The sequence below is a fragment of the Salvelinus namaycush genome, chromosome 23, assembly GCF_016432855.1.
Source record: "Salvelinus namaycush isolate Seneca chromosome 23, SaNama_1.0, whole genome shotgun sequence".
Lineage (NCBI taxonomy): Eukaryota > Metazoa > Chordata > Actinopteri > Salmoniformes > Salmonidae > Salvelinus > Salvelinus namaycush.
Window position 1 is genome coordinate 11,565,964 of NC_052329.1, and position 14,493 is coordinate 11,580,456.

Sequence of the window (14,493 nt, forward strand, 5' to 3'; positions counted from 1 at the left end):
GGTAGTGGTGGAGTAGGGGCCTGAGGGCACAGAGTGTGTTGTGAAATCTGTGAATGTATTGTCATGTTTGTAAAATTGTATAAAATGCCTTAATTTTGCTGGACCCCAGGAAGAGTAGCTGCTCCCAAGGCAGCACCTAATGGGGATCCATAATAAAAACAAATACAAATACAAATCTCTTCAGTAGGTCCTATGATTGAGTGGAGTCTGGCCCAGGGGTGTGAAGGTGAAAAAGGCACTGGTGCGACGAACCAGCCCTTGCTGTCTCTGCCTGGCCGGTTCCCCTCTCTCCACTGGGATTCTCTGCCTCTAACCCTATTACGGGGGCTGAGTCACTGGCTTACTGGTGCTCTTCCATGCTGTCTCTAGGAGGGGTGCGTCACTTGAGTGGGTTGAGTCACTGACGTGATCTTCCTGTCTGGGTTGGCGCCTCCCTCGGGTTTGTGTCGTGGAGGAGATCTTTGTGGGCTATACTTGGCCTTGTCTCAGGGTAGTAAGTTGGTGGTTTGAAGATATCCCTCTAGTGGTGTGGGGGCTGTGCTTTGGCAAAGTGGGTGGGGTTATATCCTGCCTGGTTGGCCCTGTCCGGGGGTATCGTCGGACGGGGCCAGTGTCTCCCGACCCCTCCTGTCTCACCCTCCAGTATTTATGCTGCAATAGTTTGTGTTGGGGGGGCTAGGATCAGTCTGTTATATCTGGAGTATTTCTCCTGTCTTATTCGTTGTCCTGTGTGAATTTAAGTGTTCTCCCTCTAACTCTCTCTCTTTCTTTCTTTCTTTCTTTCTTTCTTTCTTTCTTTCTTTCTTTCTTTCTTTCTTTCTTTCTTTCTTTCTTTCTTTCTTTCTTTCTTTCTTTCTTTCTTTCTCTCTTTTCTCTCTTCTCTCGGAGGACCTGAGCCCTAGGACCATGCCTCAGGACTACTTGGCCTGATGACTCCTTGCTGTCCCCAGTCCACCTGATGTCCCCAGTCCACCTGCTGCTTCTCCAGTTTCAACTATTCTGCCTGCAGCGATGGAACCCTGACCTGTTCACCGGATGTGCTACCTTGTCGCGGACCTGCTGTTTTGGGCTCTCTCTCTACGGCACCTGCTGTTTCTAACTCTGAATGATTGGCTATGAAAAGCCAACTGACATTTAATCCTGAGGTGCTGACTTGTTGCACCCTCAACAACCACTGTGAATATTATTATTTGACCCTAAAGGTCATCTATGAACGTTTGAACATCTTGGCCATGTTCTGTTATAATCTCCATCAAGCACAGCCAGAAGAGGACTGGCCACCTCTCAGAGCCTAGTTCCTCTCTAATTTTCTTCCAGGTTCATGCCTTTCTAGGGAGTTTTTCCTAGCCACCATGCTTCTACATCTGCATTCCTTGCTGTTTGGTGTTTTAGGCTGAGTTTCTGTACAGCACTTTGTGACATCGGCTGATGTAAAAAGGGCTTTATAAATACATTTGATTGATTGATGTCAGTGCTAGGCGGAGTTCAGCTTATTGCGTTATTGGCAGTTATTTTCCCAATCCTTCTTCCTCTTATTGCTATCATGTGCTAGCAGAAGTAAGACTGGAACATAGCATCAACAGGAACTCTTAGTTCCCTTTATCCATCTGTTAACGACTTTGTATGACTTTGTACAGTTGCCTCTTCATGCACGTGCAATGTGTCTATCATTGATCCTTAATCTCAATTTAAAGCAAAAATTACTTTTGTAATTACAGGTGTTCCTATAATTTACAGATATTATAAAATTCCTTACGCTCACTAAACACAAATGCTTTGTTTGTAAATGATGTCTGAGTGATGGAGTGTGCCCCTGGCTATCTGTAAATAAAAATTAAAAATAAATAAAATGGTGCCATATGTTTCGCTTAATATAAGGAATTTGAAATTGTTTTTACTTTTGAAACTTAAGTACATTTGAGCAATTCCATTTGCTTTTGATACTTAAGTATATTTAAAACCAAAGACTTTTACTCAAGTAGTATTTTACTGGGTGACTTTCACTTTTACTTGAGTCATTTTCTGTTAAGGTATCTTATTTTTACTTAAGTATGACAATTGAGTACTTTTCCCACCATTGAGTATTTACATACCCAGCGTGGGACAGAGCTACAGGAGTTTTTGTTGGTTATGTTGTCGTAGTTGTGCTTAGGGGGGCATATGGGGGAGAGAATTCTGTTTCCTCCAGGTAGGTGTTTGTTCCCCTGTGTGCTGAGGGTGTCAGGTTCTTGTACAGTTCTGGCATTTAGGTCACCACAGACTAGTACATGTACCTGGGCCTGGAAATGTCCCTGGGCCTGGAAATGATTGACTTCCCCCTCCAGGATGGAGAAGCTGTCTTCATTAAAGTATGGGGATTATTGTGGGGGGATATGGGGAGCACACAGGAGGACATTTTTCTCTGTTGAGATCATTTCCTTTTGAATTTCTAGCCAAATGTTCCTATTTTGATTAATTTAACAGAGTGAGTTAGGTCTGCTCTATACCAAATTAGCATACCCCTTGAGTCACTTCCCTGTTTTACACCTGGTAGTTTGGTGGATGGAACTACCAGTTCTCTGTAACTTAGAGGGCAACCAGTGGGTCCGTCTCCTCTATACCACCCACCTGGTAGTGTGGTGGATGGAACTACCAGTTCTCTGTAACTTAGAGGGCAACCAGTGGGTCCATCTCCTCTATACCATGTTTTTTGTAGGATGACAATGTCTGTATTTCTGATTTCTTTGGTGAAGTTCAGGTTCCTGCTCTTTAGGCCAAAGGCAGATGACCTCAGGCCTCGGATATTCTAGGATGAAATAGTGAAGGCTTTGTGTTCCATAATGTGTCCAATGTTGTTAGCCGTGTGGTTTGTAGCCATGTGGTTTGTCCCTCTCTCTCTCCCTCTCTCGTTCTCTCTCTCTCTGTCCATCTCTCTCTTTCTCTCTCTCTCTCTGTCTGTCTATCTCTCTCTTTCTCTCTCTCTCTCTCTCTCTCTCTCTCTCTCTCTCTCTCTCTCTCTCTCTCTCTCTCTCTCTCTCTCTCTCTCTCTCTCACTGTCTGTCAGTTCAGAAACCAACCTTTTCAATATACTGTTGACAAAAGGAGGATGAGAGTACTGATAGTCACTATAAGTAAACATCCTTTACACTTTCCCTCTCTATCTTTTCCTTCTTTATACTGTACCTCTCCTCCCTTCACACTTTCTCTCTATTCAAACATTACTCATGTAGATACTGTATGTACCTACAGGGAATGGTTTCCTCAGGAGAGTGTGTTGGTCTCATGACAACTATAATCTTATTCTTCGTCTTCTTCTTGTTTGATATAATGGTGGTGTGCAAACCAATGTTAAAGGTGCATGTCGCCACCTACTGTGCAGAAGTGTGTGGTCAATCATGGTTTACAACATTAGCTCCACATTTCTAAATCCTACTACATAACTTAGTACTTCTGGGAAAATAAAAAAGAGCCTTCAAATAGTTCCTCCCTCAACCCCAAATCCCTTCCAAACACCCCCAACCCTGTCCAACCCAACTATAACCTTTGACCTCACAGAACAGCTCAATATGATTGGTTGGGTAGATCCAGTCAACAAAGCTGTGTGATTCACACAAACACACCCCACGCCCGTCTGAGGAGAGGAGTCAGTAGGGTGAGTCTGGAAATTCATCCCCATTGTTGTTTTGTTGATGTGACGTGAGATTGTTTCTGTTTTTATTGAGATGTCAAGAAGATCTCTGTGCCTTATTGTGCCTCTAATCTATTATTAGAAATGAGAATCTTTCTCAGTGACACAATAACTATTGTGGTTGGATGATCAAGACAGAAACAGATAGTTATTCCTGTGGCGTTCTGTATAAGACATGCAGCTTCAGAGAGCTTGTGTTGTTACTCTGTCAGCCTTCCTTCCCCTATCTTTTGGATGTTGTGTAAATGTGTTTGACCCCCAGCCCCTTTCCGCCTGGTCTGATTAGAGGGAGGGAGTTTGATGGTTCGAGACGAGCACTCTGCTCATACGAGGCCTCGCTGAGTCTCTTTCTCTGCATTATGTCATAATGGAGCCCTGGAATACTATCTGCTACTGCGTTGAGAAATACAGAGCGAACTTTGAACTCTATTGGTCAGCTGCCTGGAGATAAGGAAGGGAGCGGGTTTAGAGAGGCTGCCACACGACAAGCAAGGACAACACGCGCCACGTCAGCTGGAGACGCAGTTCTGTACCACACTGGAGGACCTACAGGAGAACTGGCAGGTGTACTGGCTTTTAGTGTGTTCTCTGAGGTGCGACAATAACCCCTATACAGGAGAATACATGGTATACACCACTGGGGAACACATCGAAGATCTTGAGAGGAGGGATATAAAGAAAAGTCCTAAAGGAGGGATCAGTGTTCCCTGGCACAGGTAAGTGGCTTTTCTGGTTCTCCAAAGCACAGAAGAGCAGAGCAGAGACAGTCAGACATGCAGGTGAGGCCAGGCTAGGCTCTGGAATGTCTTTCAGCAGGCCAAATAAAGACAGTACAGCAGTGGTATTCAAAGTCGGGGTCTGCAGTGGTGTCGCCAAAATAAAATATAAATTAAGAGTACAGGTCATTGTATGGGACAATATACACATTTTTTGAGAAAAATAATTAGAAAAATGTAAATGTATTTATTGGTTTCTTTTCATTTCGATAAGAAATGAAAATGAAATGAATTGAAAGTTATTTGTTGATTTAAAAATCGAAATGTACTGATTTTAAGAAATTATTGCGAGGGGGAAAAAATGGTGTCCCCAGAAATTCTGGCGGTAGAAATGGGGTCCCCGTTGCAAAAGTTTGAATACCTCTGGGCGTGGATAGTGGGAGAAAGAAAAAGAGAGGGCGGGTTATACACGGAATCATTTCAGCTTAAGGAGAGAGGGGCTGACTCTGATTGGCTCCATGGGTAACTAACAACACTCCTGCCCCAAAGGCAGGGGGAGGAGAGCGAGAGAGAGCTACGGGCCTCAGTGTGCCATGCAGTCGCTAACCTATGTGAGAATGAGCCCTGAAGTGTGTGTTGTGTTGCCTCACCGGGACTTGAGATTGACAGGGAAGTATTTGTTCCTTGATTCAGGCTAACGTTTGATGGATTCTACGCTCTCCTCTGCCCTGAAGACAAACCCTACAGGAACAACCCCACAGTCCCAGATCTGAGAACAGGAGTGGGACACACACCCCAAACGGAGCTTGGAGCCCGTTGTCATGGCGATGACGGCCCTGTTCAGGGGCAAGTGGGGTCAAAAGTCACAGGAGCCCCCTGAGAAGCGGCCCGCAGCGCCGGTGCACTCCAGCAATCACGAGGAGGATGAGGAGGATGACAGGGTCATCACCCCCATCCGCAGGAACTCCCGTTTCTACCGTTCCATGAGGAAGAAGAGGCTGGCCTCGTCAGAACAACCTGAAAGTAAGAATAGAATACCCCCCTCTTCCCTTCCGCTCAGAATTTCACCAAGTGTCTGTGTCTTTTGTATGCTACAGTGGAGAGTCATTACGTTTGAGAATACAGTAACTCATTCAGTTTGAAAATACCTGGGATTTAGGTAGCATGGAATGCTATAATCTATGTCTACAGCAGTTTTAGGAAAGTTCTGACGTTTGTCTCCATCTAATTTCATGTAAGGCCCTAATTCTAGAGTTTAAAGCTGAGCTGGTTGGTTAACTGGATCTCTTTAGCAGTGGTGGAAAAATTACCCAATTTTTGGGTACCTTAATGGAAAATGACTCAAATAAAAGTGAAAGCCACCCAGTAAAATACTACTTGAGTGAAAGTCTGAAAGTGTTTGGTTTTAAATATACTTAAGTATCAAAAGTAAATGAATTGCTAAAATACACTACATGACCAAAAATATGTGGACAGCTGCTCATGGAACATCTCATTCCAAAATCATGGGCATTAATATGGAGTTGGTCCCCCCTTTGCTGCTATAACAGCCTCCACTCACCTGTGAAGGTTTTCCCCTAGATGTTGAAACATTGCTGCGGGGACTTGCTTCCATTCAGCCACAACTGATTTTGAGCGATTGGGCCTGACTCGCAGTCTGAATTCCAATTCATCACAAAGGTGTTTGATGGGGTTGAGGTCAGGGCTCTGTGCAGGCCAGTCAAGTTCCTCAACACCGATTGGCATTGCGCATGGTGATCTTAGGCTTGTGTGGAGCTGCTCGGCCATGGAAACCCACTTCATGAAGCTCCCGACGAACAGTTCTTGTGCTGACGTTGCTTCCAGAGTCAGTTTGGAACAGTAGTGAGTGTTGCAACCGAGGACAGATGATTTTTACGCACTACGCGGTTCAGCACTCGGCGGTACCATTCTGTGAGCTTGTGTGGCCTACCACTTTGCGGGTGAGCCGTTGTTGCTCCTACACGTTTCCACTTCACAATAACAGGACTTACAGTTGACTGGGGCAGCTCTAGCAGGGCAGACATTTGATGAACTGACTTGTTGGAAAGGTGGCATCGTACCCTTCTGATAACCAGATGGCGAATCGCATCTCTGCATGTCTGGCAGACATATCTGCTCTTCCTCCCGGGGAAGGACTGCCCGTTCCATGATCTCGCCATCACGGTTGACAACTCCATTGTGTCCTCCTCCCAGAGTTCTAAGAACCTTGGCGTGATCCTGGACAACACCCTGTCGTTCTCAACTAACATCAAGGCGGTGACCCGTTCCTGTAGGTTCATGCTCTACAACATTCGCAGAGTACGACCTTGCCTCACACAGGAAGCGGCGCAGGTCCTAATCCAGGCACTTGTTATCTCCCGTCTGGATTACTGCAACTCGCTGTTGGCTGGGCTCCCTGCCTGTGCCATTAAACCCCTACAACTCATCCAGAACGCCGCAGCCCGTCTGGTGTTCAACCTTCCCAAGTTCTCTCACGTCACCCCGCTCCTCCGCTCTCTCCACAGGCTTCCAGTTGAAGCTCGCATCCGCTACAAGACCATGGTGCTTGCCTACGGAGCTTTGAGGGGAACGGCACCTCCGTACCTTCAGGCTCTGATCAGGCCCTACACCCAAACAAGGGCACTGCGTTCATCCACCTCTGGCCTGCTCGCCTCCCTACCTCTGAGGAAGTACAGTTCCCGCTCAGCCCAGTCAAAACTGTTCGCTGCTCTGGCACCCCAATGGTGGAACAAACTCCCTCACGACGCCAGGTCAGCGGAGTCAATCACCACCTTCCGGAGATACCTGAAACCCCACCTCTTTAAGGAATACCTAGGATAGGATAAAGTAATCCTTCTAACCCCCCCCTTAAAAGATTTAGATGCACTATTGTAAAGTGGTTGTTCCACTGGATATCATAAGGTGAATGCACCAATTTGTAAGTCGCTCTGGATAAGAGCGTCTGCTAAATGACTTAAATGTAATGTAAATGTATGACGGTGCCACGTTGAAAGTCACTGAGCTCTTCAGTAAGGCCATTCAACTGCACATGTTTGTATATGAAGATTGCATGGCTGTTTGCTCGATTTTATACACCAGTCAGCAACGGTGTGGCTTAAATAGCCGAATACACTAATTTGAAGGGGTATCCACATACTTTTGTGTATATATTGTGTATACTTAAACATCAACAGTAATAGGTTAAATAATTTCAAATTCCTTATATTAAAGGAATACTTAGAGATTCTGGCAATGAAATCATGTTTCTACTTCCCCAGAGTCAGATGAACTCCTGGATACCATTTTTATGTCTCTGCATCCAGTATGAAGGAAGTTAGAGGTATTCGCGAGCCAATGCAAACAGGTGTTGTTAGCACAATGACTGGAAGTCTATGATATTTTCTACAGTAGCATGCTAGCAGTTACCATACACTTCCAGTCATTGCGATATAGATACCATAGACTTCCAGTCAATGTGCTAATGCTAAACTCAGCAAAAAAAGGAACGTCCTCTCACGGTCAACTGCGTTTATTTTCAGCAAACTTAACATGTGTAAATATTTGTATGAACATAACAAGATTCAACAACTGATACATAATAGTGAACAAGTTCCACAGACATGTGACTAACAGAAATGGAATAATGTGTCCCTGAACAAAGGGGGGGTCAAAATCAAAAGTAACAGTCAGTATCTGGTGTGGCCACCAGCTGCATTAAGTACTGCAGGGCATCTCCTCCTCATGGATGGCACCAGATTTGCCAGTGCTTGCTGTCAGATGTTACCCCACTCTTCCACCAAGGCACCTGCAAGTTCCCGGACATTTCTGGGGGGAATGGTCCTAGCCCTCACCCTCCGATCCAAAAGGTCCCAGACGTGCTCAATGGGATTGAGATCCGGGCTCTTCGCTGGCAATGGCAGGTCACTGCCATTCCTATCTTGCAGGAAATCACACACAGAAAGTGCAGTATGGCTGGTGGCCTTGTCATGCTGGAGGGTCATGTCAGGATGAGCCTGTAGGAAGGGTACCACATGAGGGAGGAGGATGTCTTTCCTGTAACGCACAGCGTTGAGATTGCCTGCAATGACAACAAGCTCAGTCCGATGATGCTGTGACACACCGTACCCAGACCATCATGGACCCTCCACCTCCAAATCGATCCTGCTCCAGAGTACAGGCCTCGGTGTAACGCTCATTCCTTCAACGATAAGCGCGAATCCGACCATCACCTCTGGTGAGACAAAACCGCGACTCGTCAGTGAAGAGCACTTTTTGCCAGTCATTGGACAAGCATGGGAAACAGTGTTTAAACCCTTTACAATGAAGATCTGTGAAGTTATTTGGATTTTTATGAATTATCTTTGAAAGACAGGGTCCTGAAAAAGGGACGTTTTATTTTTTTTGCTAAGTTTAGTTAGCAATTGGGGTAATGCTTGTTAGCAACTTCCCTCAAACTGCACACAGATACAAAAATTGTATCCACGAATTCATCTGACCCTGGGAAGTAGATAAAGGGCTTCATTTCCAAAATCCTGAAGTATCACTTTAAGCAAACCAGATGGCATGATTTTTATTTTTATTTTTACAGATAACCAGGGGCGCAAACACACAGACATCATTTACAAACCAAGCATTTGCGTTTAATGAGTCTGCCAGATCAGAGGCAGTAAGGATGACCAGAGATGTTCTCTTGATAACTGTGTGAATTGGAAAATATTCCTATCCTGCTAAGCAATCGAAATGTAAGGAGTAAAAAGTACCTTTATTTTCTTTAGGAATGTGGTGAAGTAAAAGTTGTCAAATATCAATAGTTGTTATTCTGTGATGTTCCATAGAACACAGAATGGGAGCGGTTGTATTGTTCTACAGAGAACACAGAACGGGAGCGGTTGTATTGTTCTACAGAGAACACAGAACGGGAGCGGTTGTATTGTTCTACAGAGAACACAGAATGGGAGCGGTTGTATTGTTCTACAGAGAACACAGAACGGGAGCGGTTGTATTGTTCTACAGAGAACACAGAACGGGAGCGGTTGTATTGTTCTACAGAGAACACAGAACGAGAGCGGTTGTATTGTTCTACAGAGAACACAGAACGAGAGCGGTTGTATTGTTCTACAGAGAACACAGAACGAGAGCGGTTGTATTGTTCTACAGAGAACACAGAACGGGAGCGGTTGTATTGTTCTACAGAGAACGGGAGCGGTTGTATTGTTCTACAGAGAACACAGAACGGGAGCGGTTGTATTGTTCTACAGAGAACACAGGGTTGACGGTAGGCCGGTCCTGAGAGCTAATGAAACCAGAGGAACCGGTTCCAATGTTTTAAAATATGAGTGATGCCTGTTCTTCTAGCCACCCACCTTTAACCTCATATAGCCTGAGGCTGGAGAGGAGAGCTACCATCACTGAAATACACCTTTCCCACTGGGCAAAAAATGGTTGAATCAACGTTGTTTTCACGTGATGATGTTGAATCAACTTGGAAAACTGATTGGATTTGCAAAAAGTCATCAACCCATAAGGGAATTTCGTTTTCTATTAACTGAAATTCAATAACAGGGTGACTTTTTTTTGTGTTGATTTCACGTTGAATTCAAGTTAAATTCACATTAGTTGACAACTCAACCAAGTGAAAATCAAAACTAGACGTGGAACTGACGTCTGTGCCCAGTGGCTTGTTAACATTTAGTACATACCATAATATATTGCTATTGACAACAAAGTATTCAGATACATGAATGTGTAGGCCAATGGACAATGAACTGTGTGACTACACTAGTGCATTCTATGGCAGTATTGTATGCTGTTTTTATTTCAACCATCCCCCTATTTTTGTTTATTACCCCAAATAAAGGTGACACCTGTACATGGTGCAGGTTTCCAGGAACAGACACAGACCGCTAATTTCTCCAGGACTCTTTCCTGGTCCCTGGTAGACTTTGCCCAGCCTGTGGGATAGGCTTTTAGGGTGTGAGGGAAATTGCTTTATTTATGACCAGTTAGGTCAGGAGAGTCAGGTGCCCTAGTTAAACAAGAGTACGTTGTAAAACTTTTCATAAAACATATGGGACAATTCTAAAATAGGATGAGAAGAGGTGATACTCTTAGATGACCTAAGCATCAAAGACTGTAACCGTTGATATTTCATTCTTGAAGGATTTGAGTCCTTTGAGATGAAGTCAAACCATTATTCAACCTCTAGTCAAAGCTGGTTACGATTTTCACTTTGGGGATAACCTTATCTCTGTCCAAGTGCTCTTTCTTATTATGGGAGTTGTATAACAATTGTTGTTGAACTTTTTCATTCCCCATATGCTCTCAAAACATTCTTGAATCTACAGGAATGATGTACAGTATTGGCTGGATGAGTTTAGAAAGCTAGGTTGATGTTTGTGTAAGCGACCTACATGTTGGCTAGTAAGGAGTTTGTTGTGGATGATCTTACAGTACTGGGACAGCTGCACTTTTAGTGCCGGATTGTGGATGTGTTTTTTCTGTATGTTGCTATGAACAAGTGCTGTGGGTGCCCTTGTATGGGACTGTTTCCTAGCTACTGAGGTCTGTGTGTGTGTGGGACTGGACTGGCTGTTTCCTAGCTACTGAGGTGTGTGGGACTGGACTGGCTGTTTCATAGCTACTGAGGTGTGTGGGACTGGACTGGCTGTTTCATAGCTACTGAGGGGTGTGTGTGTGTGTGTGTGTGTGTGTGTGTGTGTGTGTGTGTGTGGGACTGGCTGTTTCCTAGCTACTGAGGTGTGTGTGTGTGTGTGGGACTGGACTGGCTGTTTCCTAGCTACTGAGGTCTGTGTGTGTGTGGGACTGGACTGGCTGTTTCCTAGCTACTGAGGTGTGTGGGACTGGACTGGCTGTTTCATAGCTACTGAGGTGTGTAGGACTGGACTGGCTGTTTCCTAGCTACTGAGGTGTGTGTGTGTGTGTGTGTGTGTGTGGGACTGGACTGGCTGTTTCATAGCTACTGAGGGGGGTGTGTGTGTGTGTGTGTGTGTGTGTGTGTGTGTGGGACTGGCTGTTTCCTAGCTACTGAGGTGTGTGTGTGTGTGTGTGTGTGTGTCTGTGGGACTGGACTGGCTGTTTCCTAGCTACTAAGGTATGTGTGTGTGGGACTGGACTGGCTGTTTCATAGCTACTAAGGTGTGTGTGTGGGACTGGACTGGCTGTTTCATAGCTACTGAGGTGTGTGTGTGTGGGACTGGACTGGCTGTTTCATAGCTACTAAGGTGTGTGTGTGGGGGGGACTGGACTGGCTGTTTCATAGCTACTGAGGGGTGTGTGTGTGTGTGTGTGTGTCTGTGGGACTGGACTGGCTGTTTCCTAGCTACTAAGGTATGTGTGTGTGGGACTGGACTGGCTGTTTCATAGCTACTAAGGTGTGTGTGTGGGACTGGACTGGCTGTTTCATAGCTACTGAGGTGTGTGTGTGTGTGGGACTGGACTGGCTGTTTCATAGCTACTAAGGTGTGTGTGTGTGGGGGGGACTGGACTGGCTGTTTCATAGCTACTGAGGTGTGTGTGTGTGTGGGACTGGACTGGCTGTTTCATAGCTACTGAGGTGTGTGGGACTGGACTGGCTGTTTCCTAGCTACTAAGGTATGTGTGTGTGGGACTGGACTGGCTGTTTCATAGCTACTGAGGTGTGTGTGTGTGTGTGTGTGTGTGTGTGTGTGTGTGTGTGTGTGTGTGTGTGTGTGGGACTGGACTGGCTGTTTCATAGCTACTGAGGTGTGTGTGTGTGGGACTGGACTGGCTGTTTCCTAGCTACTGAGGTCTGTGTGTGTGTGGGACTGGACTGGCTGTTTCCTAGCAACTAAAGTGTGTGTGGGACTGGATTGGCTGTTTCATAGCTACTGAGGTGTGTGTGTGTGGGCCTGGACTGGCTGTTGCATAGCTACTGAGGTGTGTGGGACTGGACTGGCTGTTTCCTAGCTACTGAGGTGTGTGTGGGGGACTGGACTGGCTGTTTCCTAGCTACTGAGGTGTGTGTGTGGGACTGGACTGGCTGTTTCCTAGCTACTGAGGTCTGTGTATGTGTGGGACTGGACTGGCTGTTTCCTAGCTACTGAGGTGTGTGGGACTGGACTGGCTGTTTCATAGCTACTGAGGTGTGTGGGACTGGACTGGCTGTTTCCTAGCTACTGAGGTGTGTGTGTGTGTGTGTGTGTGGGACTGGACTGGCTGTTTCATAGCTACTGAGGGGTGTGTGTGTGTGTGTGTGTGTGTGTGTGTGTGTGTGTGTGTGTGTGTGTGTGTGTGTGTGGGACTGGCTGTTTCCTAGCTACTGAGGTGTGTGTGTGTGTGTGTGGGACTGGACTGGCTGTTTCCTAGCTACTGAGGTCTGTGTGTGTGTGGGACTGGACTGGCTGTTTCCTAGCTACTGAGGTGTGTGGGACTGGACTGGCTGTTTCATAGCTACTGAGGTGTGTGGGACTGGACTGGCTGTTTCCTAGCTACTGAGGTGTGTGTGTGTGTGTGTGTGGGACTGGACTGGCTGTTTCATAGCTACTGAGGGGTGTGTGTGTGTGTGTGTGTGGGACTGGCTGTTTCCTAGCTACTGAGGTGTGTGTGTGTGGGACTGGACTGGCTGTTTCATAGCTACTAAGGTGTGTGTGTGGGGGGGACTGGACTGGCTGTTTCATAGCTACTGAGGTGTGTGTGTGTGTGGGACTGGACTGGCTGTTTCATAGCTACTGAGGTGTGTGGGACTGGACTGGCTGTTTCCTAGCTACTAAGGTATGTGTGTGTGGGACTGGACTGGCTGTTTCATAGCTACTGAGGTGTGTGTGTGTGTGTGTGTGTGTGTGTGTGTGTGTGTGTGTGTGTGTGTGTGGGACTGGACTGGCTGTTTCATAGCTACTGAGGTCTGTGTGTGTGGGACTGGACTGGCTGTTTCCTAGCTACTGAGGTCTGTGTGTGTGTGTGTGGGACTGGACTGGCTGTTTCCTAGCTACTGAGGTCTGTGTGTGTGTGTGTGTGTGTGTGTGTGTGTGTGTGTGTGTGTGTGTGTGTGTGTGTGTGTGTGTGTGTGTGTGTGTGTGTGTGTGACTGGACTGGCTGTTTCATAGCTACTGAGGTGTGTGGGACTGGACTGGCTGTTTCATAGCTACTGAGGGGTGTGTGTGTGTGTGTCTGTGGGACTGGACTGGCTGTTTCCTAGCTACTAAGGTGTGTGGGACTGGACTGGCTGTTTCCTAGCTACTAAGGTATGTGTGTGTGGGACTGGACTGGCTGTTTCATAGCTACTAAGGTGTGTGTGTGTGTGTGTGTGTGTGTGTGTGTGGGACTGGACTGGCTGTTTCATAGCTACTGAGGTGTGTGGGACTGGACTGGCTGTTTCCTAGCTACTAAGGTATGTGTGTGTGGGACTGGACTGGCTGTTTCATAGCTACTGAGGTGTGTGTGTGTGTGTGTGTGTGTGTGTGGGACTGGACTGGCTGTTTCATAGCTACTGAGGTCTGTGTGTGTGGGACTGGACTGGCTGTATCCTAGCTACTGAGGTCTGTGTGTGTGTGTGGGACCTTAACTGGCTGTTTCCTAGCTACTGAGGTCTGTGTGTGTGTGTGGGACTGGACTGGCTGTTTCCTAGCAACTAAAGTGTGTGTGGGCCTGGACTGGCTGTTGCATAGCTACTGAGGTGTGTGGGACTGGACTGGCTGTTTCCTAGCTACTGAGGTTTGTGTGTGTGGGACTGGACTGGCTGTTTCCTAGCTACTGAGGTGTGTGTGTGGGACTGGACTGGCTGTTTCCTAGCTACTGAGGTCTGTGTGTGTGGGACTGGACTGGCTGTTTCCTAGCTACTGAGGTTTGTGTGTGTGGGACTGGACTGGCTGTTTCCTAGCTACTGAGGTGTGTGTGGGACTGGACTGGCTGTTGCATAGCTACTGAGGTGTGTGGGACTGGACTGGCTGTTTCCTAGCTACTAAGGTATGTGTGTGTGGGACTGGACTGGCTGTTTCCTAGCTACTGAGGTTTGTGTGTGTGTGGGGGGGACTGGACTGGCTGTTTCCTAGCTACTGAGGTGTGTGTGGGGGACTGGACTGGCTGTTGCCTAGCTACTGAGGTGTGTGTGTGTGGGGGACTGGACTGGCTGTT

At 46.6% G+C, this 14,493-nt stretch overlaps 1 protein-coding gene across 4 annotated transcripts in view; it reads left to right on the top strand.

Moving 5' to 3' along the window:
* The first annotated feature begins 3,929 nt into the window (after positions 1-3,929).
* ngef (neuronal guanine nucleotide exchange factor) overlaps positions 3,930-14,493 on the top strand; it is a 31,598-nt gene continuing 21,034 nt past the window's right edge. Inside the window, exons 1-2 of one of the 4 annotated variants that reach the window (XM_038961051.1) lie at positions 3,930-4,383; positions 5,077-5,406. In XM_038961051.1, the coding sequence (XP_038816979.1) occupies positions 5,205-5,406 (202 nt within the window). In that variant the 5' untranslated portion in view covers positions 3,930-4,383; positions 5,077-5,204. The remainder of the gene's footprint in view (positions 4,384-5,076; positions 5,407-14,493) is intronic. The other 3 variants (XM_038961049.1, XM_038961050.1, XM_038961053.1) reach the window with 3 other exon arrangements.